At 47.7% G+C, this 26,591-nt stretch overlaps 1 protein-coding gene across 1 annotated transcript in view; it reads right to left on the bottom strand.

Moving 5' to 3' along the window:
- Positions 1-3,421: 3,421 nt before the first annotated feature.
- The window catches only part of LOC140468062 (tetratricopeptide repeat protein 39A), a 113,580-nt gene continuing 90,410 nt past the window's right edge, over positions 3,422-26,591 (bottom strand). Inside the window, exons 12-18 of the mRNA XM_072564248.1 lie at positions 24,158-24,319; positions 19,084-19,175; positions 14,604-14,724; positions 10,973-11,084; positions 10,172-10,286; positions 9,943-10,059; positions 3,422-4,932 (exon numbers count right to left, since the gene is read on the bottom strand). Coding sequence (XP_072420349.1) covers positions 4,818-4,932; positions 9,943-10,059; positions 10,172-10,286; positions 10,973-11,084; positions 14,604-14,724; positions 19,084-19,175; positions 24,158-24,319 — 834 coding nt within the window. The 3' untranslated portion in view covers positions 3,422-4,817. The remainder of the gene's footprint in view (positions 4,933-9,942; positions 10,060-10,171; positions 10,287-10,972; positions 11,085-14,603; positions 14,725-19,083; positions 19,176-24,157; positions 24,320-26,591) is intronic.

Here is a 26,591-nt window from a genome sequence, read left to right on the forward strand (position 1 = left end):
ATCAGAAGTGGAAAATTTACTTTTAAAATAAATAATACTTTTTATGGTTCACGATTTGGGAATAACTGAGACATTCAAGACAAACTGTCTGAGTGTGAAGATCAAGGACTAGTGGTGCGTGTGACTCTAGTCCACAGAATGGCTGGGAACTTGTATAAAAATACTTGGACCCTCTATTTAATTTGGGAATGGTTGAGTGATGCAGCTATCCACACTCCACTGGGTGGTACTGGTGGGTTACAGTCCATTCAGGATGTCCTAGTTGCTGCAGTAACATACATGTTTACTGGCATCTTATAGTCTGGAGCTATGCATAGTGATGGAGCCTCCAATTTCTTACCATTGCACGACTGATCAGGAATCTGTCCTGGTTGGGCACGTTAGAAATGCACCCTCATCGGATATCCTGATAGTTGGATATGAATCCAGAGCCCCCAGATCAGAGACAGGACCTCTACCTACTGTACCGTGATGTGCCATTTTAAAGTGCCAGATGTCCGGTTGTGATCGAGTCCCCTAGGATTCGGAACTTGGATGGTTGAAGTTGTAATAGCTATGGGCGCTGTCAAGCTGAAGGGAGGTGGAACAGCAGCAAAGTGACAGCAACAACATCAGCCATTCCTGCAACTAAAATACTCACACCCTGTACCTATTGTAATTCATGCCTATGGTTAGTGTGATGTTATGCCACTTCCTGCCTTTGCATGCTCCCAGTAGCTCAGGAGTTTATAAGAGTAGGATTCCCTGAACCTGTAGTTGGGGCTATGGAGTCTCCTATGGGTACAGGAAAAGTAGATGGGCAGCAGTCTGCATCCGTAAGGAATAGTCACCAATCCATTCAACCAACTGGAAACTGGGGCCAACCTTTTCTGAGAAATCTGACAGGAATTTCTGCTGCACGTCTGGATCAAAGTTCAGTTGGCACTAGTGCAAAACTCCTTTCTAAAAGCTTATTTTCAATGGTTTTAATTGCAACAGTTTAATTTCACGTTGCAGGAAGGTGAGGCAGGGTTTGGATCCCACACTGCCCTGTGTCAGAGTTAGGACACAACAGAGTCACAAGGGTGATTTGCAAGATATAATAACCAGTGATTACTGCAGGCTGTGCAGAATGAGTCACTCCATGACATTAAAACTTAAGGTTAAGTTGGCAGGAGAACAAAGGGGTGATTTGAGTTAAACATAAAAGGAGGCAGAGGCCATTCATCTCCTCGAGCCTATACTACCATTCAGTGAGATTGTTGACTAGATTAGATTACTTACAGTGTGGAAACAGGCCCTTCGGCCCAACAAGTCCACACCACCTCGCCAAAGCGCAACCCACCCATACCCCTACATCTACCCCTTACCTAACACTACGGGCAATTTAGCATGGTCAATTCACCTGACCTGCACATCTTTGGACTGAGAGGAAACCGGAGCACCCGGAGGAAACCCACGCAGACATGGGGAGAATGTGCAAACTCCACACAGTCAGTCGCCTAAGGCAGGAATTGAACCCGTGTCTCTGGCGCTGTGAGGCAGCAGTGCTAACCACCGTGCCGCCCACTGTTCTGCATCTTAACAACATCTATCCACCTTACTTCCAGATTTCCATTCTCCCATATGCTTTTTGATTTCTGGACCTTCCACACCTGAGGAAGTTGCTACTTTCTGTCTACCTTATCACAGTGTGTTTTGGCAGCAAAGGCAGCCATTCGGCCCATCATGCTCTTCAAACGAGCATCATTGGCAGTAGGCAATTTTCTGCTTTGTCCCCCATACCCTTGTGTCCATTCTGTCCAAATCGTCAACCACAATGCTCCTGAATGCCTCAATTGTACCTTATACAGTCACACTTCCAGGTAGTGCATCCATATCCTGACTACTCTGTATTAAATAAAGTTAAAAACCTTAATCGCATCATACACTGGCATTCATAACACTAAAGTATGCTTACCTGTGCTCAACTTAAGTATTTAACCTTGATACCATTCCCCAGACTAACACATCCTTTCTGTGTTATTTATGGGCAGTTACACCAAAGTGCTCCAGAAGTTTCATACAATTGTCATGTAGCTTCCACTCCACTCTAGTCTAAGACGCACAAGTTATTGGGAACAAGGAGTCAGCCTGTGGTATGGACTTGTGAATAAGATGGAGGTAGAAACCATTGAAGAGAAACTTTAGCCAATTGGAAGAGTGGGGGATAAAGGGGGAGGGACAGAATCCTCTGGATGAACAACAATGGGTCAAACAGCATCAGGTACCTTCTGGGTAATTGGGTGGTCACATTACCAATGGCTCAGTAATAACTTGACATTCCCAAAGTTGCTCATTCATGACAGAAAACTGAGCCATTGGCTGATGGTTTCCTTTTGGGTCAGTCTTCAAATTAGCTCACTGCATTGGCTGCTAATACAAGACGGTAAATTGATTTGCCATCGTAGTGCCAGGAATTAGATAGTGAGGCTAATGTCCCAATTGGACATTGCAATTATCTACTAGAGCCTTGTAGAGCTGTTGGTTAGGGTCAGGTGTGACAATTGGCCTTCACATCACTGAACAAAGGGGACAATCAGCTCGTGTTTTCACCCATGGCCATATTCCTCCGTACCCTGTGTTGATATCCGATGAAAACAGGATTAAGGTTCCTTGTGATTCTCTCCACAATCAGACAGCCCACCAATGCTCTCAAACTAAGAATGACCTTGTGCCAGATGACGGAGCAAAACCAATGTTGGTGATGCTGCTGGGTAGTGAAATTTCCAACAACTAAACAATTTATATTACAAGAGAAATGATTGGTTGGCAAGTATACTTGTGATTAGCTAAGATTTTGTCATGGAGAAGCAATAGGGACAATAATAGTCGTAATGAATTTTTATGTTGTGTTAAACATTAAGTCTTGTGTCCAGTCCTATTCAGCCGGTAGAACCAAATCATCAAGTCCTGGTGATAAAACTAAGGGAATTGATCATTCCGCAATTTGAAAATAGAGTGAAGCCACAGCAGCAGACTTAAACCATAGATAATTTGAAAAAGGCCCAAGGTGTGAACATGCTTACAGAGACGGAGTCCCTGTGTCTGAATGTACGTCACACCTGGCAAACACTAATGAGCCACATTACAAGCTTAGTGATTATCTTAGGTTAGTTCTGAATTGAAATTAATAGCGCACTTGGGATTAATCAGCATGCACTGTCCAATCATGAAATCGCATTTGAACAGCTGACGATTTCTTTGGGCTTGGCAAGCACAGTCTGGTGGGGTGTAATCTGCACTTGGCCCATTACGATCAACATAAAGAATGTGCTGGATTAGTGGTGCTGGAAGAGCACAGCAGTTCAGGCAGCATCCAACGAGCAGCGAAATCAACGTTTCGGGCAAAAGCCCTTCCTGATGAAGGGCTTTTGCCCGAAACGTTGATTTCGCTGCTCGTTGGATGCTGCCTGAACTGCTGTGCTCTTCCAGCACCACTAATCCAGTATTTGGTTTTCAGCATCTGCAGTCATTGTTTTTACCATAAAGAATGTGCTGTTTGTTCTGATAAGCTATTGTCTAGGATGTACAGCCTACATATCTGGCCTGGTGTGAAGTGTGGCATTCTTGAGTTTGTCCCGATGTGTACGAGATGAGAAATTTTGGAAACATGTCTTTCTGTTCAACAAAACTGAAGTTCTGCAAGACCATGCAGATAGTAACACTGCATGCTGGTAATGAGAGCAACAGATTTGGAAGAGGTAGGGGCAGCAAAACAATTGTTTGTGGGGATAGTTCACTCATCATCCAAGTCTCTGACCACTTCAACAGAATCTATGTTCTTAATTACACCACCCAAAGACAAGACATTAAACTCAGCAGTTGAGTTTCAGGCACTAGCCACTGGGTCACTCAACGTCATTTAAATACAGGATATCAAAACTTTACTGAAAATCATTTCACACTCCAGAATAAACAGCAAATCACCTATCCGAAGTATTCACATCTGATCCCATTCGCCAACCAGAACTGAACCATCCAATCCTATTTATAAAACTGAAGGGAAGTTGATCATTGCACAATTTTTAAAAAAAGTGAAGCCATATCAACGCATTTCAATGCTTGCCCTTATTTCAGTCGAAAGTGTAAACATCAGTAAAATGTTAAATGCGCAATCATTTTTTGCGAGGGAAAGTTTTCTTATTGTCTCTATCTCCCAATACAGTACTTTGAGGAAGAACCTAGCTCAGGAAGCCACTTTTTTGTTTTACAAAACACATTCCTATTTAAATTAATGCAGTCATACTAACAAAGTAACCTCTAAACCCTGGGGCTTCCAAAAATAAAACCCGGTTTAATCGTGGCAAAATAGGGAACAGTAAGAAAATCGAAAAGTACACAGTCCTTTCTGTAATGTCTTCTGAGAGTCCTTTTCTCAGCTTGTTGCCTCGACATTCATAAAAAGGCATTTCTCACTCAGTATGTGTGATGTTCTCAGGTTGATAAAAGCAACCTGTGACGTTTTTGTTTAAGACCCCAAACCCCCAAAAAATGTCAGAAGAACGACGGAGAGGGGTGCGCTGCATCGGTATTGAAATACGGCATCTTGACGTGTCACCACGGCAACACTTTCCACCTCCTGCCCTCAAATCAAAATGCCGCAGGACAACGTTTATGAGCCATATGAGTCTGAGATTCAGTGTGGGCAGACCAGCTCCCCCAAGCTCATAAATGTCCCACAGCATTAAAATTCAACTCCCAGGTATTTCTTGGTCTTTTGATTTTACCCCCTTCCTACATTGACCCATTTTTAATGTTTACTCAATCCTCCATTTTGCATTGGGTTGGGTTCACCTCTAGAGGGCAGTCACTTCAAACCCATTCTCATCTTTTTCTGCCTTCAGTTTGGAAAGAGCAGCATGTATTCGGAAGAGCGTCCGAGATTCCATGGAATAGTCCTTGTAGTTTTGCCTAGAGAAATTGCAGCATAGTTAGGGGAGAAGAGCAGAGTGGAGTGTCTAGCCAATCAAACCCAGAAGAAACCAACGAAACCCATCCAAGATCATACCTGTCAGCCTTGGGCTATTGTGGCATGGTGGTAGCTTACTCAATGGGTATCTTATAATATTTCTGAACATGTTGATTAGAAAATATCTATACCTGTCAGCCATGGCTTAGGTGGAAGAAAGAGGCAAGTAATATCATCAAGTTGGACAGCAAGATCCTCTTTAAATATATAAACTGGAAGAGAGAAACCAAAGTAAATGTAGGCTCCTTACAGAATGAAGCTGGGGATGTATTATGGAGAACCAGGAAATGGCAGAGGAGTTAAATACATACTTTTCATTAGTGTTCACAAAAGGGGTGATGTATAAAAGTTCAGCAAAAATAAAACCAGGTTTTGTTTTGGAAGCCTATGGGTTTAGATGTTACCTTGTTAGTATGACTACATTAATTTAATTGAGAATGTGTTTTGTAAAACAAGAAAATTGGCTCAGTGGTTAGCACTGCTGCCTCACAACACCAGGGACCTGGGTTCAATTCCAGTCTTGGGCACTGTCTATGTGGAGTTTGCACATTCTCCTAGTGTCTGTGTGGGTTTCCTCTGGTTTCCTCCCACAACCTAAAGATGTGCAGGTTAGGTGAATTGACTATGCTAAATTGTTCATTGTGCATTAGTCAGGGGTAAATGTAGAGTGGTAGGGAATGGATCTGGGTGGGTTACTCTTTGGAGGGTCGGTGTGGACTTGTTGGGCCAAATGGCCTGTCCCCACACTGTAGGGATTCTCTGAAGATACTAATAGCATTTCCAAAATACTAAATGAAAAAGAGGGAAAGAAAATATATATAATAACTACTGTAGTTCTACTAAGTTCTAGAGAAATTAATCATGTGAAAGACTGGTAAGTCCTCTGGACCTGATGGGATATATCCTAAGTTATTAAAGAGATACCTACAGTTGTTGGATGCACTGGTAGTAATCTTTCAAGAATCTGGGAAAATGCCAGAGGAAAGCATTCCCTAGCTAATGAAAGTTGGACTGACATTGGAGGCAGTACATTGGAAGGTTCCCTCAGCTGATCCCAGGTATGGAGGGACGGTCTTATGTCAGTTGGTGTCTGTCATCATTAGAATTTGGAAGAATGAGAGATGACTTTATTGAAAAATACTCTTGGGCAACTTGACAGGGTAGATTCAGAAAGATTTCTTTCCCCCCCCCAGTGTGGAAGATTCTCAGAGCCAGTGGCATCATCTCAGAGTATGGGGGTGACCTGGCTAGGACAGAGGGTGGTGAAACTTTGGAACTGTTCCTACACCAGTCACCTGTGAAAGCATAATCTATTCAAGACAGCAGTCAAATCATTTCCAGAGACTAACTGCATCAAGTAATATGGAAATAATGCAGGCATAGATGATCAGCCACGTCCCAGATGATCAGCTCAATGGGCTGAATTGCCCAATCCCAAGCCTATGATCAGTCCTAGCAAGGTGGTTTATGGAAGACAGAGGGGAGGCCAAACTGCAATTTTCCAACATTCTGCTGAACTTTTATGCATCACAGTCTGGATTTCCTGTTATCGAATCAACTTTAATTGCCACTAAACCCAGCACAATTTCATCAGGAATTTCAAAAACAAATCAATGGCTTCTGATAATTAGGCAAACAGCACCATCTAGGGGAAGACTAGCTCCAATACAATACCTGTTTGATCCTTTTCCTTTCAGCTTGTTTCTCCTCACTTTTACCAGGGAGTCAGTCTCTTACAAATGACCAGAACAGCCTATTTAACTACAAATGCCCAGCTAGCAGATGAGTCCTCATGCTGTCCAGCTACAGTCAACGCCCAAAAGATGCTGAAGACAATCTAGGCTTCTCCTCCAAACCAGACTGTGACTAGAGCCTGGTATCAGCCTCCGCTGTGGTATCCTGAACTCAGAAGGTTGTGGGTTCCAGTTCCACTGTAATACACCAGTGGCAAAAGAGGAAACACGGATGGGTATTGATTCCCGTCATCATTCTCCTGTTTGCTGGAGCTTACCTTGCCAAACACATTCCACCCTGACCTTAAATTTACCTGGACCATCTCTGATACCTCCCTCCCCTTCCTGGACCTCTCCATCTCCATTAATGATGACCGACTTGATACCGACATTTTTTTACAAACCCACCGACTCCCACAGCTACTCGGATTACACCTCTTCCCACCCTAACTCCTGCAAAAATGCCATCCGTATTCCCAATTCCTCTGCCTCCGCTACATCTGCTCCCAGAAGGACCAGTTCCACCACAGAACACAACAGATGGCCTCCTTCTTGAGAGACCGCAATTTCCCTTCCCATGTGGTTAAAGATGCCCTCCAACGCATCTCGTCCACATCCCGCATCTCCGCCCTCAGACCCCACCCCTCCAACCATAACAAGGATAGAACGTCCCTGGTGCTCACCTTCCACCCTGCCAACCTTCGCATAAATCAAATCATCCGCCAACATTTCTGCCACTTCCAAAAAGACCCCACCACCAGGGATATATTTCCCTCCCCATCCCTTTCCGTATTCCACAAAGACCGTTCCCTCCGTGACTACCTGGTCAGGTCCACGCCCCCCAACAACCCACCCTCCCGTCCTGGCAGCTTCCCCTGCCACTGCAGGAATGCAAAACCTATGCCCACACCTTCCCCCCCTCACCTCCATCCAAGGCCCTAAAGGAACCTTCTATATCCATCAAGGTTTGACCTGCACATCCACCAATATCATTTATTGTATCTGTTGCTCCCAATGCGGTCTCCTCTACATTGGGGAAACTGGACGCCACCTCGCAGAGTGCTTTAGGGAACATCTCTGGGACACCCGCACCAATCAACCAAACCGCCCCGTGGCCCAACATTTCAACTCCCCCTCCCACTCTGCTGAGGATATGCAGGTCCTGGGCCTCCCTCACCACCCGACGCCTGGAGGAAAAACGCCTCATCCTCCACCTCGGAACACTTCAACCCCAGGGCATCAATGTGGACTTCAACAGTTTCCTCATTTCCCCTTCCCCCACCTCACCCCAGTTCCAAACTTCCAGCTCAGCACCGTCCCCATGACTTGTCCGACCTGCCTATCTTCCTTTCCACCTATCCACTCCACCCTCCTCTCTGACCTATCACCTTCATTCCACCCCCATTCACCCATTGTACTCTTTGCTATCTTCCCCCACCTTCCTCCCTGACCTATCACCTCCATCCCCACCCCCATTTATCTATTGTACTCTATGCTAATTTCTCCCCACCCCCACCCTCCTCTCATTTATCTCTCCACCCTGCAGGCACTCTGCCTCTATTCCTGATGAAGGGCTTTTGCCCGAAACATCGATTTTCCTGCTCCTCGGATGCTGCCTGACCTGCTGTGCTTTTCCAGCACCACTCTAATCTAGACTCTGGTTTCCAGCATCTGCAGTCCTTGTTTTTACCCATTTTTCTGTATTACAAAAGCAACTGAGCCTAGTGTTAGTATCTGATTTTTTTTTAATGTTCATTCATAGGATGCGATCCCTAATTACCCAGAGGGCAATTCCGGATGATATAAAGAGGAGCCAGCCAGCACTAAAAGGGAGTTGTTTGAAAACGTAAACTCTATGACAAGTAATATCCAGTCTCCACCAAAGCACCATTGTCCGTATGTATAGCGTGCCAACAGGTTTGGTGACCAAGGGGAGGGGAGCATTTTAAACTAAAAATTAAGGGGTGCGGTGGAGCAGGAAGCATTGGATATTTCACAAACCAATGTCGATATGCTGAACCAAGTACCTAAAGCTTTTGGGAGATTTACAAAAGATTTTATTGTAAATCTACAGTTGAGCACAAACACCACAGTTTCCACATTGCCCACCTGGAATTATTTCCCTATTCAAAAGCCAAACACCCTCCTTTTAGAGGGAAGAACACAGACGTGAAGCAAAAATTAAAAATCAGTGAAAGACTGGGGAGGAAAGGAATCAAAATGGTGTTCGAGGGGCACATACTACGCATCAGCCCTTGTAGTGCCTATCTATTCTGAAAAGATTCAAGGGTATCAGTAAGCTCTGTGTCCCCTTCTGCAAGGACACCCAGGCACGGATGTAACCATAAGAGGCAGAAGATCCTAGTTCTTTTTCAAAAATACATAAATAAGCCCATTACCCAATTAGCTAATTAAACAACCAACAATTAACACAAACTGGCTGCCGGGAGCATTAATTTCCAATTAACCTGTTCAGTGATGTCGTTACGCACCTTTGCAGCAGATGGGATTAGAACTTGGTCAAAAGGTAAGGATATTATCACTGCGCCACAATAGCCCTGTCCAAATACAGCTCTCTTTTCTCTCTTTCATTCTACTCAGAACTGCGATCACACAGAACTCAGTAACTTTCCCACCACCAAAATCACCGTGACTTTCTTTTAACTAACACCAGTAATTGCCTGCGTAGCCAATCAAACATTTAAAGGCAACATCCTCTATGGGAATGCAAACCACCAACAGTGAGGGGGATGTAGAGAGAGAGAGAGAGAGAGAGAGAGAGAGGCGGGGGGGGGAAGGAGCTAAACCAAAGTGGAGTTGAATGAGCAGATAAAGCACTGGAGGATGCAGCTCTTTTATTTTTATTAATCTATTTTTCTAACCAACCTGTTCAAAGATGTTACTACACACGTCTAGAGCAGGTGTGGCTTGAATTTTGGTCTTCCAGGCACACTACCACTGTGCCACAACAGGTCCTTCACAATGCTGTTCTCTCTTTTTTTAAAAAAATTTACATAATCAACCCATTCACAGGTGTTACTACACATCTCTGCAGCAGGTGTGACTTGAACCCAGATTTCCTGGTCCAAGAGTAGGGACACTACCACTGCACCACAAGAGGGCCTTCACAATCCAGCTTTGTTCTCCCCCACGTGCTCACAAAATCAATCCTGGGGCTTTTCTGGATAACCCTTAAAATGACACCAACACAGTACTCACTTTGCTCGCCTCAGCCATTTAATAGCTTCCTCTTTCCTCGCCTGTTGTATATATAACAGACTGAGCTCCAGAAGTGCATTTGGAATCAAGTAGTGGTCAAACTTAATGTTCTTCTCACTGTCAGGGAACCAACGGGGGGGAAGCGGTTATTCCTTTTGGTTCAACTCTACAGCAGTTAGATCCATACCCGACTCCCTCCCCTCCCCTCCCCCAACAGCCCTGTACTCACTTGTGGTATATGTAGACAAAACACTGCTCAGCTTCCAAGACGTTTCCCAAATGCCTCAAGCATAAGCCTTTCAAGAGTTTCACCACACACCTGTCATCCGTCAGGTAGTCATTAGCTAAGGAGAAGAACAGGAAGTTAGTCTGACAGAATACAGAACATGGAACTGTACTGCACAGGAACAGGTCATTTCATCCACAATGTTGTGTCAAACATGACATCAAATTAAACTAATCCCTTCTGCCATGCACTGGGTCCACATCCCTCCATTCCTTGCATATTCATGTGCTCATCTAAAAGTCTCTTAAACCCCCTTATCATATCTGCCTCCACCACCAACCCCTGGCAGCGCATTCCAGACTCCTGCCACTCTAAAAAAACTTAGCCCTCACATCTCCTTTGAACATTCCCCCTCTCACATTAAATGCAGGCCGCCTAGTACTAGACATTTCAACTCTGGGAGAAAGATTCTGAAGGAACGCCAGGTTAGGCTCAAAGGGCTGAAAGGCCTACTCCTGCCTCCAGTTCTTATGGTCTTATGAGTACGTTGCAGTTGGGTGTTGATATGGACTATCAACCCAAGATTAACAGGAGTCTACAGCAGTCTGCAGAATTCCCAGCCACAGTTCCAAACTCAATCAGCACCTTCCCCTCTGTGGGATTTTGCTGTGCAACAACTGGCTGCTGTAATTAGCCATGCAGCATTTCAATTGATACAACTTAACTTGGGACACCTTAAGGAGAGATGGAGCAGGATTCTAAATGTAAGACCTTCCTCGTGAGGAGGTGCCAGTCAGTACGTACGTGCTGCCTGTTCTAGCACAGTCTCCGCCTCGCTGATCGTTCTCAGCATCTCTTCCGTAAGATCCCGCTGTTTACCGATGACTGTAAATCCGTTCCACATGTACATCATCTCCTGTTGGAGAGGAGAGAAGAGTAAGGGCATTAGGTGGAGAAAAGTGACCCTCACAGCTTAATTTCTCAGAGGTCTCTTGTCCCTGAAGTGTTTGATTATCTGTGTTTGATTCTGAGAGTCTGACAGCTAATCTATGCCTTGATTGGTTATGCCTGGGTGTAGACTCAGTAAACAGGCAAAGTTCATACATTTTGTGGCTGTATTGGTGTTTTGTGACCTCTGTAAATAAACCTGCTGCACATTTGGAAATTAGTGCTATCATTGCATTCCTCAGAAACATATAAAATATATAATGATCCCTAATGAGCTATAAATAATACTTACCAACACCACACCCTAAATTCCCTTAGTATATTTTCAATACAAGGAAGGATTTCAATAGATTGCCCCAAAGTTATTCTTTATTTACTCACAGGAGGTGGGTGTCACTGGCTAGGCCAACATTTATTGACCATCCCTAATTACGCAGACACTAGTCAGGACTCTGCAGGCTGCTGTAGAGTCCTGTTATTCTTGGGTTGATAGTCCCTATGAACATCCAACTGCAACGATTTTTTTTTAATTCATTCAGTGTGGGATTTGAACCCAGATCCCCAGAAGATAACCTCAATCTCTGGATTAATATCTAGTGATAATACCACTAGGCCATCACATCTCTCTAAATTCCCTAGACCACTAAATTCATCTATTTCTCTCTGGATTGTAAAAATCATACCTTTAGTGTTTTCCTATTAAAATGAGGATAAAAGTCACATAAATTCAGTGAACACCTTCAGTGTATGTACAGAGAGTTATATAGAGAGGATGCCAATCAACCCAGCAAATCCATGTAGGTTCCTTGAATAGAGCCATCCAATTAATTCCACTATCCACTACCCTTAACCCCCCCCAAACCCCCGCCTAACCACCCCCCCATCGTCTCCTCATGGCCCCTCCCACTGGCTCCTTGTCAATCATTTATCCAATTTCCTTTGAAAGTTCCTATTGACTCTGCTTCCACCACCCTTACAGGCAGCACCTTCCAGATCACAATAACTCACTATATTTAAAAAATCCTCATTATTTCCCCTAGCTCCTTTTAACAATCAGATTAAATCTGTGTCCTGTGATTACCTATGATACGTTAAAATATTAATGTTAAGGCATTAATAATTAAGAGCAACCTTAAATCAGTTCCGAGAATAAACACCAAAGGTATTTCAGTGCATACCACAGACCCTCATTCATAAGCAAACTGGTCCTTTGGAAAAGTACATCTGCAAATATATCATCCTTTTTAATAGCAGTATAGATTTATGTAGGAGTTGCAACCAGGAGAACAGCATCAAGAGAGAAATGATTACAGGCAAAGCTGAGGGGATGTACAAGTCTAGAAAAATCTATTAAAATGAAAACTATTGATATGGGGCAATGATAAAACTCAGTAAAATGCACCCTTTCTGGAATCATATGCAATTCTGCAGAAACATGTAAATTACCACTCAGACTGCAAAGGGATAAGCAAAATGTCAGACAGGTAGGGGTTGAGGACCCATTCAAGATTTACAAAGTTCTTACAGGTGTAAGTGGGATGTTACACCACTGCTGGTGAAGCTAGAGACAGATGACAATCTGAGGACAATGCATTTGAAATTGTCTTCTCTAGAGGATCGTAGAGACTCAGTCACTGAGCAGGTTCAAGACTGAGATCGAGAGGTTTCTGCGGAGTAATGGCATCTAAGGAGATGAAAAGCCATAATTTAGTTTGCAGGGTGGCTTGATGGGCTGAATAGACGAAAGTGAGGACTGCAGATGCTGGAGATCAGAGTCAAGATTCGAGTGGTGCTGGAAAAGTACAGCAGGTCAGGCAGCATCCAATGAAGGGTTCCTGCCCGAAACGTCGATTTTCCTGCTCCGCGGATGCTGCCTGACCTGCAGTGCTTTTCCAGCACCACTCTAATCTTGACTCTGATGGGCTGAATAGCCTGCTTATGTTCTTATCGCATCGCACTCAGAGGTCTGCCAATTGTAAATGGACCACAGAAACAGCCCTCCAACTAAACACGGATGGTTTGCTTGTAGGTTTCTAAGGTCATGTTCTGCAGCATTCTTAAATGGTGACATTCATTATTTCAAGCTCTGTTGGTTTTCAGGAGTAAGGAACACAGATGTTGACCCCTCCTGTAGTACATTTTGTTTGTGTTCTTTCATTAGATGTGGGTGTCACTGACTGGACCCAGCATTTATTGCCCATCCCTAATTGCCTGTTGAAAAGGTGCCTTCTTGAACTGCTGCAGATACTCACTGATAGTCTTTGGGATAGAGGTTTCACTGTCAACAGTTCCTCTGACAGTGCAGCACACCCTCAGGATGGGACTGAAAGGTCAGGCTGGATTGTGATCCAGCTCTAGGACAGAGCTTAGAAAGTCACTGACAGAGCCAGGCTGACATACATAAATTTTCTCTTTCACCACTCCACACAACCTCCTGCCCAGCCCCCGCACTGTCATCCCAGAGAGGTGAAGATTGAATGCACTGTCCTTCAATTGACACCAGTTCTTACAGAGCTGCTTGGTCAACTCTGAGCTGTCCTCTGCAATAGCCTAGCAAGCCACTCAGTTGCTGAGGCTCAGTGGTTAGCACTGCTGCCTCACAGTGCCAGGTTCAATTCCACTCTCGAGCTGCGTGGAATTTGCATATTCTCCCCACGTCTGCATGGGTATTCTCTGGTTTCCTCCAACATTCTAAAGATGTGCAGGTTAGGGTGGGTTGGCCATGAATAAAAACCCCATGTGGGACTATGAGGTGGAGGAGATGCTCTTCAGAAGGTCAGTGCCAACTCGATGGGCCTCTTTCCATACAGCAGGGATTCTACTTTATGTTCCCTACAATGACTGATTCAGACTTCCACAGCAGGGTGCAAGGTGACTCAGCAGGAGATGTTCTCCAATGGACAACAGGATGGCTGGAAAGGAATGCAACCAAACAGGTAACTCTGCACCAACCCAGACTCCAGGAAGACGCGGCCTGCCCAGGTGAGTAACCAAAGGTCTCCACACCAATGTCTGAAAACTCATGACTAAACTGAGAGAGAGAGAGACTTGTTCTGCAGAGCTGTCATACACAACGACACACCCACAGGATCATACCTTACACACAGCGTCCCAGCCACCGCGATCACATCCCAGCACAAACAGAGAACAAAAACTGCTGGAGAAAACTCTGCAAGGTTCTGGAACAATCCTGGAGACAGAGTTAAACGTCCTGAGGAAGAGACCTGAAACTTTAGCTCTGCTTTTCTCCGCTGGAAGACACTGCTGAGTTTCTCCAGCAATTTGTTTTTGGCTCAGATTCCACAGTACTTTTTGTTGTTTTTTTTGATCATCAAGCAATTTTAGTCTCTCTCAGTCTACCTTTGCTCCTACCATCTAAACAGTCACTGAGCTCCCTAATTTTAAAAGGGAAGCCTCTCTATAAGCAAGCCTTCTCATTTAAGCTTCCCTCAGTGCGGGCTCATGTAGGAATTGGAATGAGACTCACCAGGGCTGGTACAGGTAGTCTCACAGTGTTGTTGGATTTATATCTTCTGGCTTTTCGAATAGCGAACTTCTCTGTGGGAGGAGACTTCCCAGCTATCTTCTGCTTTAGCAGAGGGACTTGTCTGTGGGAGAGAGAGAGAGAGAGAGAAAGAGAGAGAGAGAGAAAAAGAGAGAGAGAGAGAGAGAAAGAAAGAGCGCTCAGTTTAAAGCAAACACAAATGAACATCACAGAGACCAATCCAATTAAAAACTACACAGACACTGCATGTTGCTGAACTCTCTGCACCCACTGTGTTCGAGGCTGCATCCTCACTTGAGGTCAGGGTCGCACTCGTGAGGTGAGAAGTGATTAACGCAGGGAGGAGTCTCGCGGCTGGGGGAGGGGGGGGTTTGGAATCGGGGGGAGGGAAGGAGTCGGAGGGAAAGGAAAGGGAGAGGACGAGGTGGAACGGGGAGTGGGTGGGAGGAAGGGCGAAAAGAAGGGAGAGAAGAACACGGAGGGAGATGGAGGAAGGGGTGAGTAGGGAGAGGGGGAGAAAAGAGGGATGGAAGGGGAGCAGAAGGAAGGGAGGGAGGGGAGAGGGTGAGGGAAGAAAGGAGGGGAAGTAGAGGGAGGGAGGCAGAAGTGGGAGAGACCAGGAATGAGAGAAGGTGAAAAGGAAGGGGAGGGAGAGAAGATGGAGGGAAAGGAGGAGGGAGTGCGAGAGGAGGGAGGAGAGGTGGCTTCCAGGTCAGACAAGGGACAACCACTTACAGAACAGCTCCACTGAGAGTGGGAGACAGGAGACTTCACATCTCCTTGTGAAGGGAGGGGCGGTGACTGTGGGGTGTAGGGTGGGGGAGGGGCGGTTATGGTGGGGCGTAGGGTGGGGGAGGGGCGGTTATGGTGGGGCGTAGGGTGGGGGAGGGGCGGTGACTGCGGGGTGTAGGGTGGGGGAGGGGCGGTGACAGTGGGGTGGGGGAGGGGCAGTGTACAGCAGGGTGTAGGGTGGGAGAGGGGCGGTGACAGTGGGGTGGGAGAGGGGCAGTGACTGCGGGGTTTAGGATGCGGGGGCGGTGATGGTGTGGTGTAGGGTGGGGGAGGGGTGGTGACTGCAGGGTGTAGGATGGGAGGGGCAGTGACTGCGGGGTATGGGGTGGGGGAGGGGTGGTGACTGCGGGGTGTAGGGTGGGGGAGGGGCAGTGACTGCGGGGTTTAGGATGCGGGGGCGGTGACGGTGTGGTGTAGGGTGGGGGAGGGGTGGTGACTGCAGGGTGTAGGGTGGGGGAGGGGCAGTGACTGCGGGGTATGGGGTGGGGGAGGGGTGGTGACTGCGGGGTGTAGGGTGGGGGAGGGGCGGTGACTGTGGGGTGTAGGGTGGGGGAGGGGTGGTGACTGCAGGGTGTAGGATGGGAGGGGCAGTGACTGCGGGGTATGGGGTGGGGGAGGGGTGGTGATTGCGGGGTGTAGGGTGGGGGAGGGGCAGTGACTGCGGGGTTTAGGATGCGGGGGCGGTGACGGTGTGGTGTAGGGTGGGGGAGGGGTGGTGACTGCAGGGTGTAGGGTGGGGGAGGGGCAGTGACTGCGGGGTATGGGGTGGGGGAGGGGTGGTGACTGCGGGGTGTAGGGTGGGGGAGGGGCGGTGACTGCAGGGTGTAGGGTGGGGGAGGGGCAGTGACTGCGGGGTGTAGGGTGGGGGAGGGGTGGTGACTGCAGGGTGTAGGATGGGAGGGGCAGTGACTGCGGGGTATGGGGTGGGGGAGGGGTGGTGACTGCGGGGTGTAGGGTGGGGGAGGGGCGGTGACTGTGGGGTGTAGGGTGGGGGAGGGGTGGTGACTGCGGGGTGTAGGGTGGGGGAGGGGTGGTGACTGTGGGGTGTGGGGTGGGGGAGAGGCAGTGACAGCGGGGTGTAGGGTGGGGGAGGGGTGGTGACTGTGGGGTGTGGGGTGGGGGAGAGGCAGTGACAGCAGGGTGTAGGGTGGGGGAGGGGTGGTGACTGTGGGGTGTGGGGTGGGGGAGAGGCAGTGACAGCGGGGTGTAGGGTGGGTGAGGGGTGGTGACTGTGGGGTGGGGGAGAGGCAGTGACAGCGGGGTGTAGGGTGGGGGAGGGGTGGTGACTGTGGGGTGTGGGGTGGGGGAGAGGCAGTGACAGCGGGGTGTAGGGTGGGGGAGGGGCAGTGACTGCAAGGTGTAGGGTGAGGGAGGGGCGGTGACTGTGGGGTGTGGGGTGGGGGAGAGGCAGTGACAGCGGGGTGTAGGGTGGGTGAGGGGTGGTGACTGTGGGGTGGGGGAGAGGCAGTGACAGCGGGGTGTAGGGTGGGGGAGGGGTGGTGACTGTGGGGTGTGGGGTGGGGGAGAGGCAGTGACAGCGGGGTGTAGGGTGGGGGAGGGGCAGTGACTGCAAGGTGTAGGGTGAGGGAGGGGCGGTGACTGTGGGGTGTGGGGTGGGGGAGAGGCAGTGACAGCGGGGTGTAGGGTGGGGGAGGGGTGGTGACTGTGGGGTGTGGGGTGGGGGAGAGGCAGTGACAGCAGGGTGTAGGGTGGGGGAGGGGTGGTGACTGTGGGGTGTGGGGTGGGGGAGAGGCAGTGACAGCGGGGTGTAGGGTGGGGGAGGGGTGGTGACTGCAGGGTGTAGGGTGGGGGAGGGGTGGTGACTGCGGGGTGTAGGGTGGGGGAGGGGTGGTGACTGTGGGGTGTGGGGTGGGGGAGAGGCAGTGACAGCGGGGTGTAGGGTGAGGGAGGGGCGGTGACTGTGGGGTGTGGGGTGGGGGAGAGGCAGTGACAGCGGGGTGTAGGGTGAGGGAGGGGCGGTGACTGCAGGGTATGGGGTGGGGGAGGGGTGGTGACTGCGAGGTGTAGGGTGAGGGAGGGGCGGTGACTGTGGGGTGTAGGGTGGGGGAGGGGCAGTGACTGCAAGGTGTAGGGTGAGGGAGGGGCGGTGACTGTGGGGTGGGGGAGAGGCGGTGACAGCGTGGTGTAGGGTGAGGGAGGGGCGGTGACTGCGAGGTGTAGGGTGAGGGAGGGGCGGTGACTGTGGGGTGTGGGGTGGGGGAGAGGCAGTGACAGCGGGGTGTAGGGTGAGGGAGGGGCGGTGACTGCGAGGTGTAGGGTGAGGGAGGGGCGGTGACTGTGGGGTGTAGGGTGGGGGAGGGGCAGTGACTGCAAGGTGTAGGGTGAGGGAGGGGCGGTGACTGTGGGGTGGGGGAGAGGCGGTGACAGCGTGGTGTAGGGTGGGGGAGGGGCAGTTAGTCTGGGCCCTGGTATGTTGTGGGTGGGCAGTGGACATCATTGTGAGGACCTCAGGCACAGATGTGGCAGAGAGAAGGTCCACTAGTCAGACACGCGATGGTCACTCCTACCCAGTGCCCATCAGGTCAGGTCCTTCAGCACCATTAACAATATTCATGTGAAACTGACAACATCTGAGGAGATGTTCAATCCCTTCAGGTTAACAACGGTAAAGTGAAATCACGCTAAAAGAGGCAACGTTAAAAACAGATTTACATCAGGTACTTAAGGAAGATTAATCTTACTGAGCAGAGAGACATGCTGCTGCACTTTTTTGACTTGTATCCATCAGGACAAAATGCACGAATTCCAAATTTCTAACATCACAACACTTTGTTACAGAAGTCTGTAAACTCATATTCAAATCAGCGCTGATTGGCTGAGGTGTTGCCATGGAGAAAGGAATGAGGAGCTATACAGTTTCCCTATGTTTGTAGATAGATCATTTGAAAAGAAATGCAACTTTTGAACATATTCCTTTTGTATGGAGAGAATGTGACCTTGTAGATGAGGCACCCAGCAAGCATAGAGAAGTCACATTACAGGCTGAACTGATGATCTCAAATTGGTTGTTAATGACACGATTAGCACAGTCAGGATTGTTGAGCAGGTACTGCCCAATCACAGAATTGTATCCAATAGTGGGCTTTGGTTTTGCAAGAGTAGGCCGGTTAGGAAGATCACTCAGGATTGTTGGCAGTGCTTGGACTGTACCCAACCAGCCAATTCTTGTAAAGCCCAGAAGTCCACTATTGGAATATACAGTAATACTGTGATCGGGCAGTACCTGCTGAACAATCCTGAGTGAGCTTCTAAATGGACTAAGAAGAAATCAAATGTATCTAATGTATTTAAGCAAAGCAAGATAGTGTACAATGACGCCAGAGTACAGGTATTGCCAGTCTGTCAGATATTACACTAACGTCACATCCATTTAGTCCACGCCTGGTGTTGACTCAATCTGAAGGTGGAGGTGGAAGTGAAGGTGAATAAGAACCAGTTGCCACAGTCCTTTCACCGTGCAGGAGGCCATTCAGCCCATCAGGGAACAAATCGCCCTTGGCCCAACTCTCCAAATGGTATCCACACTTTACAATTGGCTAGCACACAGGCAGCAGGTTGCTGGTGCACAGGGACGTGGAAACGCTCCAGGTGAAAACCACTCACTCTACCCAAGGGACGGAAGGAAATATCCTCTGGGAATTTGACTCACCTGAAGAGTTCGACCTCATCGTCCCCGAAGGGCTTTGCTTCGTGTGCAGGTAGCATACTCAGGTAAGCTGCTTTCATGTAGACGTACATAGCCTGGAGGAGAAGGGAACAAATCCACTGAGCTAATCATATGCAATTCATTGTGGGCCATTCTGGAACTTGGAGGAAAGCTGCTCAATAAATAGCGAGGCGAATACCTCGTGTTTATTTTTCTCCCTTTCACTCACAGCACAACTGGACACTCAAATGAAATTTGTAGATATTTCTGGAAGGTTCTTGGATTCAAAGTGAAATTTTGAATACGTAAAAATGAAAAGACACAGTCACTACAGGGATATCAGGTCGGCATGGACGAATTGGACCGAAGGGTCAGTTTGTGTGCTGTACATCTCCATGACTCTATGACTACAGTGCTCTCATTAGAGACAGCGAGAGAGAGAGAGAGAGAGAGAGAAGACCAGCAGCAACTCAACCTGTGGGTCACCACACCTCAGGCAAGGGGACAGGTTGAGAGGGACAGTCCTTCACAGTAACGTCAGCCAGTGCAGGAATTGAACCCGCACTGTTGGTGTCTCTCTGCATCACAAACTAGCCGTCCAGCCAACTGACCCCCTGCATAAACAGTACTGGAGTAAACAGGGTTAAAAAAAAAATAGGCTTCAAGATGATTGTGTTTAATCTGCGAAGGCAATAACAGGAAAGGATGGTGGAGGTACAGTCGGATCTGGTTATTACTTTACATCAAGGAAGCAGAGTTGATCACCTGGTCAGCCATGAGGAGAAAGTGAGGACTGCAGCTGCTGGAGGCAGCAGGTCAGGCAGCATCCGAGCAGCAGGAGAATCGACGGTTCAGGCATAAGCCCTTCATCAAGAATGATTAATGCCCGAAACATTGATTCTCCTACTCCTCGACCTGATGTGCTTTTCCAGCACCACAGTCTCGACCCTGATCAGCCATGATCTTACTAAACAGCAGATCAGCACTGATGAGCCAAATGGCCTACACCCGCTCCTATTTCTTACAGTATGGAAACAGGCCCTTCGGCCCAACAAGTTCACACCGACCCTCCGAAGAGTAACCCAGCCAGACCCAATCCCCCCGACTAATGCCCCTAACACTATGGGCAATTTAGCGTGGCCAATTCACCTGGCCTGCACATCTTTGGACTGTGGGAGGAAACCCACACAGACACGGGGGAGAATGTGCAAACTCCACACAGACAGTCACCCAAGGCGGGAATTGAACCCGGGTCCCTGGTGCTGTGAGGCAGCAGTGCTTAAGCCACCGTGCCGCCCCATAACAGCCACAAGCACACATAAGAGAATAGCAAGTCGGGGCTGAATAGGCCATTCGGCCCCTCAAGTCTGCCCTGCAATTCTAGCTCATGGCTGATCAGACTGTGGCCACTCTGCTGCCTACTCCTGCTTTCAATTTCTTATTTCTACAAAGGGTGGTTGGAGGAGGGGGGTCTCTGCCACCAGTTTCTCATCCCATGTCCCAAGAGATTTCTTTGAAACCGGCTAAGGTCCAATTGCTGAGCCTTAGCTCCGACGTTCAGTGGGAGATATTTGCCGAGTCATGTTTCTGTGTAACTATGCAGACAAGCAAGTTAAACACAACGACAAAACAGCAAAGAGCTTAAGGTCATCACAATCTCCACAAGGACTTGGACCAGAACATTTTTTTCTTCATTCTTTCATGGGATGTGGGCATCGCCGGCCATGCCAGCAGCTCATGCCCATCCCTAATTACCTTCAGGAAGGGAGTAGTGATATGATGGCAACATACGACCCTGGAATACGAGTTGGAAACGTGCTCCCAGATAACACGTTTCCCTACCCACTTCGCCATGCCACTCTCTGGGTCTCTAGCACTCCATCCACAAGATGGTTAGACACAGGCTGGACAGACTGTAGGGAAAGCCCTGGGGAGACAGTGTTATCCCAGTTTCCTTGCCCCATGCGAACTCCCTTCTTACAGCTGACCATGTGTCGCAGCTTCCTCTTTCTCTTCCCCACTCCTTGACCTGAGTACTGTTCACATTGCGCAGAATTACAAAGGATTGACAGCAATTCTTCACCAGCATTTATCACCTAACACCACCTACCACCCATCCGCACCATCTGTTGTCCCTGAGAAGGTGGTGGAGAGCTGCCTCCTGAAGTCCATGTGCTGTTTGTTCTCTCTCGGTGCTGTTTGGATTTTGACCCTCAGTGACACTGAAGGATTTATGAACTTCCTCCTACAACCTCACCCTATTGGTAGATTCTTCCTTCCTCCCTCATGAAAATCCCCCCGAAAATGCAGCTCACCTCACCACTCCCCATGACAGTTATGTCCACCTTCTCACCACTGACTGGGAAAACACATTTCTATTGAATTTCCAATAACAATAGTTGAGGTTTTTTTATTCATTCACAGGATGAGGGTGTCACTGTCTAGGCCAGCACTTACTGCCTGTCCCTAATTGCCCAAAGGGCAATTAAGAGTCAACCACATTGCTGTGAATCACACATAAGTCAGACCAAGTAAGGATAGCAGTTTCCTTCCCTAAAGGACATTAGTGAACCAGATGGACTTTTCCCCAACAACAGATTCATCCCTAGGACTCTTAATTCCAGATTTTTATTAACTTCAAGTTTCACCATCTGCCAAAGTGAGATTCGAACCCTGGTCCCCAGAACGTTACCTGGGTCTCTGGATTAACAGTCCAACAATAACACCACTAGGCCATCACCTTTAACATCGTAAGTCATCCCAAGATGCTACACAATAGCACTATAAAACAATGTATGACAGGGAGTCACTTCTATTATCTTGCTTTCAGGCAATCCTTTGGGATTGAGGATGACTTGCTTTCACCCTGGTTCCACAGGTTCAGAGATGGTTAGGGTCTAACTTATCAGACTGGATTTATTCGGGACTCTCTGCAATTCATTGCCTCCGCTTCTGGTCTCCCACTCAAACAGAAATACCCTCATCACTCCTAACGCAATCAACTCCCCCCATTATAGTTTTAAAAAGGTCACACCTTCTTTAAAACTATAACCTAACAAAGAGGGGAATGCCCCTTTCTATCATTCTTTTAGTGTACTTTCTTGTGGTCAGTCCTTAATACACCTGGATAATGATGGTAGCATCATGGTAATGTTACTGTTATTAAGCCAGACGTATAGATGGAAACTTCTGGAGAAACCCAGCATCTGTGTAAAGAGAAACAGAGTTAACATTTCAAGTCTGATTTGACTCGTCTTAAGAACTTCAGTTAACTCTGTTTTTCTTTCTCCACAAATGTTGCCAAAGCTGCTGGGATTGTCCAGCACTTTCTCTTTTTATTTCAGCTCACCTGCATTTGCAGGATTATGCTCTTATTTTAGTCATCCCGCTAAACCTCTAGGGGTACGGGTTCAAATCTCATCAAAGCAGCTGATGGATTTCAAATTCAGTCAATAAATCTGGAATTGAAATCTGGTCTTAGTGATGGTGACCACCTCAACCCTCATCAATTGTTATAAAAACCTACATCTGTCCCGATATAACAGGATAGTTCCACTCTTGTACAATCCCACGTTATAAGAAAATTGTGTAATAACAGCACCATTTAAATCAATGGGACCAGAATCACGTTATAGCCAATACAGGGAAGGAAAATTTGCATTCTACAAATAATGGTCTAAATTCTTCAATCATGTTACAGCCAGTTTGTGTTGAAGAAACGCATGTTATAGCAAAACTGACTGTATCTGGCTCACCAATGGCCTTTATGGAGGGAAATCTGCTGTCCGTACATGGTCTTGGCCTCCAGACCAAGAGCAATATTGACTCTTAACTGCCCTCTGAAATGACCGATCGAAAAATAGCATGGTCAACAAACCCAGGGAAGAAGTTAATAGAAAGTAATCTCCCCGCCATTGGTCACAGAGACATTACAGACTACAATTACCGACTCCCATTGTGTCTTTGCTGGTTCATAGAATCCCTACAGTGTGGGAACAGGCCATTTGGCCCAATAAGTCCACACCGACCATCCAAAGTGTATCCCAACCAAATCCATTCCCCTATCCTATTAGTCTACATTTACCCCTAACTAATGCAGCTAACCTACACATCCCTGAACACTATGGGCAATTTAGCACGACCAACTCATCTAACCTGCACGTCTTTGGACTGTGGGAGGAAACCAGAGCAAACCCACGCAGACACGGGGAGAATGTGCAAACTCCACACAGACATTTGCCCGAGTGTGAATTCGAGCACGGGTCCCTGGCGCTGTGAGGGAGCAGCGCTAACCATGTGCCGCCCCTTGCTGGTTATTAAGCATCCATCTACTCTAATCCCATTTTCCAGAACACAGCCCATAGCCTAGTAGATACTTGCTAATCAACTTGTTCAGAGGTGTTTATTCCACTCCTCTGGAACAAGTGGGACTTGAATTTGGACCTCCTGGGTCAGAGTTAGGGATGCTACCACTGCACCATGAAAGCCCTTAGTTCTTCAGTGTAGATGTTTCCCAAATCAACCTGTTCAGAGGTGTTCTGACATATCTCTGGAGCAGGTAGGACTTGAACCCAGGCCTCCTGGCTCAGAGATGGGGACACTACCACAGCACCTTAAGCCCCAACTACGGTGGCTCAGTGGTTAGCACTGCTGCCTCACAGTACCAGGGGGTCCGGGTTTGATTGCAGCCTCGGACGACTGTCTGTGTGGAGTTTGCACATTCTCCGTGTCTGGGTGAGTTTGCTCCAGTTTCCTCCCACAATCCAAAGATGTGCAGGTTAGGGTGGATTGGCCATGCTAAATTGCCCATGGTGTTAGAGGTGTTAGTCAGGGGAATGGGTCTGGGTGGGTTACTCTTTGGAGGGTCGATGTGGACTTGTTGGGCCGAAGGGCCTGTTTCCATACTGTGGGGAATCTAGTCTATAGCCTCATATTGCATTGGCATTTTAAGTGCTCATCCAAATACTTTAGTGTCTTGAGGGCTCCTGCCTCTTTTTACGCAGTGGGTTCCAGATACCCAAACTCCTCTGAATCCTCTCAAAACCTCCTGCTCCTTACCTTAAAGTGCGACCCTCACCTTACTCCAGCGATTCTCTTTGCTGAGGAGGTCAGCGTAGAAATAAGCCACCTTCCACAGCTGCTTGTAGGTGAAGCACCACATCAGCTCCCAGTAGCACATGTGATGGAACTGCTTCCAAGCTTGTTGTGCAGCACAGCCTTCCTCGAACCTTCTGATTGCCTGCATATAACATCCAATACACAGAGCAATTTACCACAGTGTACCTTCAAATCCCACTTTGTCATTTAATTAACAAGCACCTCCAAAGACTAGAGGTGTAAGTTGCGAGGACTGGAGAGTTTGAGCTATAGGGAGAGGCTGAATAGGCTGAGGCTACTTTCCCTGGAGCTTCAGAGGCTGAGGGCTGACATTAAAGAGGTTGATAAAATCATGAGGGGCATGGATAGGGTGAACAGCCACCCAGGCAACTCTGAAAGTTGCCACCCAGGTAAATAGTGCAGTGAAGAAGGCATATGGCGTACTGGCTTTTATTGGTCGAGGAATTGAGTTCCGGAGTCCTGAGGTCATGCTGCAGTTGTATAAGACTCTGGTGCGGCCGCATCTGGAATATTGTGTGCAGTTTTGGTCGCCATACTATAGGAAGGATGTGGAGGCACTGGAACGGGTGCAGAGGAAGTTTACCAGGATGTTGCCTGGTATGGTAGGAAGATCCTATGAGGAAAGGCTGAGGCACTTGGGGTTGTTTTCATTGGAGAAAAGAAGGTTTAGGGGTGACTTGATAGGGGTGTACAAGATGATTAGGGGGTTAGATAGGGTTGACAGTGAGAACCTTTTTCCACGTATGGAGTCAGCTATTACAAGGTGGCATAGCTTTAAATTAAGGGGGGGTAGATATAGGACTGATGTTAGGGGTAGATTCTTCACTCAGCGAGTCGTAAGTTCATGGAATGCCCTGCCAGTAGCAGTAGTGGACTCTCCCTCATTATGGGTATTTAAGCGGGCATTGGATAGGTATATGGAGGATAGTGGGTTAGTGTAGGTTAGGTGGGCTTTGATCGGCGCAACATCGAGGGCCGAAGGGCCTGTACTGCGCTGTATTCTTCTATGTTCTATGTTCTATGTTCTATCTTTACCCCAGGGTAGGGGGTCCAAAACGAGAAGGCACAGGTTCAGGGTGAGAGGGTAAAGATATAGAAAGGACCTAAGGGGCAACTTTTTCACGCAGAGGGCGGTGCGTGTATGGAATAAGTTACCAAAGGAAGGGGGGGGGAGCGTGGAATAATCAGATCAGCCTCAATCTTATTGATTGACGAAGTAGGTTCAAAGGGCTGAATAGCCTACTCCTAAATCGTACGTTTGTCCGTACATCTTCTGCTTTAATAAACTTCCTCATGCTTTTAACACAGAGTGTAGTTACTAGTTTTGTGATGAGTAGGATGGTGTAGTGGTTCAGTGGTTAGCACCGCTGATTCGCAGTGCCAAGGACTCCACTGTCTGTGTGGGGTTTGCATGTTCACCCTGTCTCTGTGGATCTCCTCTAGGTGCTCTTTTCCTCCAACAGTGTAAAGATGTGCAGGTTAGAGTGGATTGACCATGCTAAATTGCCCATAGTGTCCAGGGATGTGCAGGCTAGGTGGATTAGCCATGGGAAATACAGGGAAAGGGTAGAGGTTGGATTTGGGTTGGAGGGTCAGTACAGACTTGATGGATTGAACAGCCTCTTTCTGCACTGTAGGAATTCTATGAGTCAGCAAAAACATTATAGTTTAGACAAGGGTTTTCTGCCTTCAGTGCTGAAGTCAAAATCATCCTCCCACCTTCAAAGTCTTGCTTCAACTTGCATTCCCTAATATTTGACAGTGCCACGAAGGGTTTGGTTGGTGCAGGCTGTTCATGTGCATACGACAGAGATCAGGGGTTACAGGGAAAAGGTAGCAGAATGGGGTTGAGAAACAGCGACCTCTAAAATGAGGGGTGATAGATATCGGACAGATGTCAGAGGTGCTTTCTTTACTCAGAGTAGTAGGGGTGTGGAACGCCCTGCCTGCAACAGTAGTAGACTCACCAACTTTAAGGGCATTTAAATGGTCATTGGATAAACATATGGATGAAAAATGAAATAGCGTAGGATAGATAGGCTTAAGATTGGTCCCACAGGTTGGCGCAATATAGAGGGCCTGTTCTGTACTGCACTGTAATCTTCGACATTCTATGTTCTAAATGCATAGGCCATGATCAAATGTTGGAGGAGACCCAATGAGCTATTGGACCTTATTCTGCTCCTATACCTTATGGTGTGATGGCTGTATCCACCCACCACCATCATCAGATGTCCATCCTCTATCTTTACAGTTTCCTCCACACACACACACACACACATACACACACACACATTTCTATGTAGAGCCAAGAATAAATCTGACCCACCAACACGTACCAGAGACAGTGTGCGCTCACTGCAAAACGGGTCTTGGCAGCTTTGTCAAAAGGT

Source organism: Chiloscyllium punctatum, chromosome 46 (assembly GCF_047496795.1).
Source record: "Chiloscyllium punctatum isolate Juve2018m chromosome 46, sChiPun1.3, whole genome shotgun sequence".
In the NCBI taxonomy this organism is placed as follows: domain Eukaryota; kingdom Metazoa; phylum Chordata; class Chondrichthyes; order Orectolobiformes; family Hemiscylliidae; genus Chiloscyllium; species Chiloscyllium punctatum.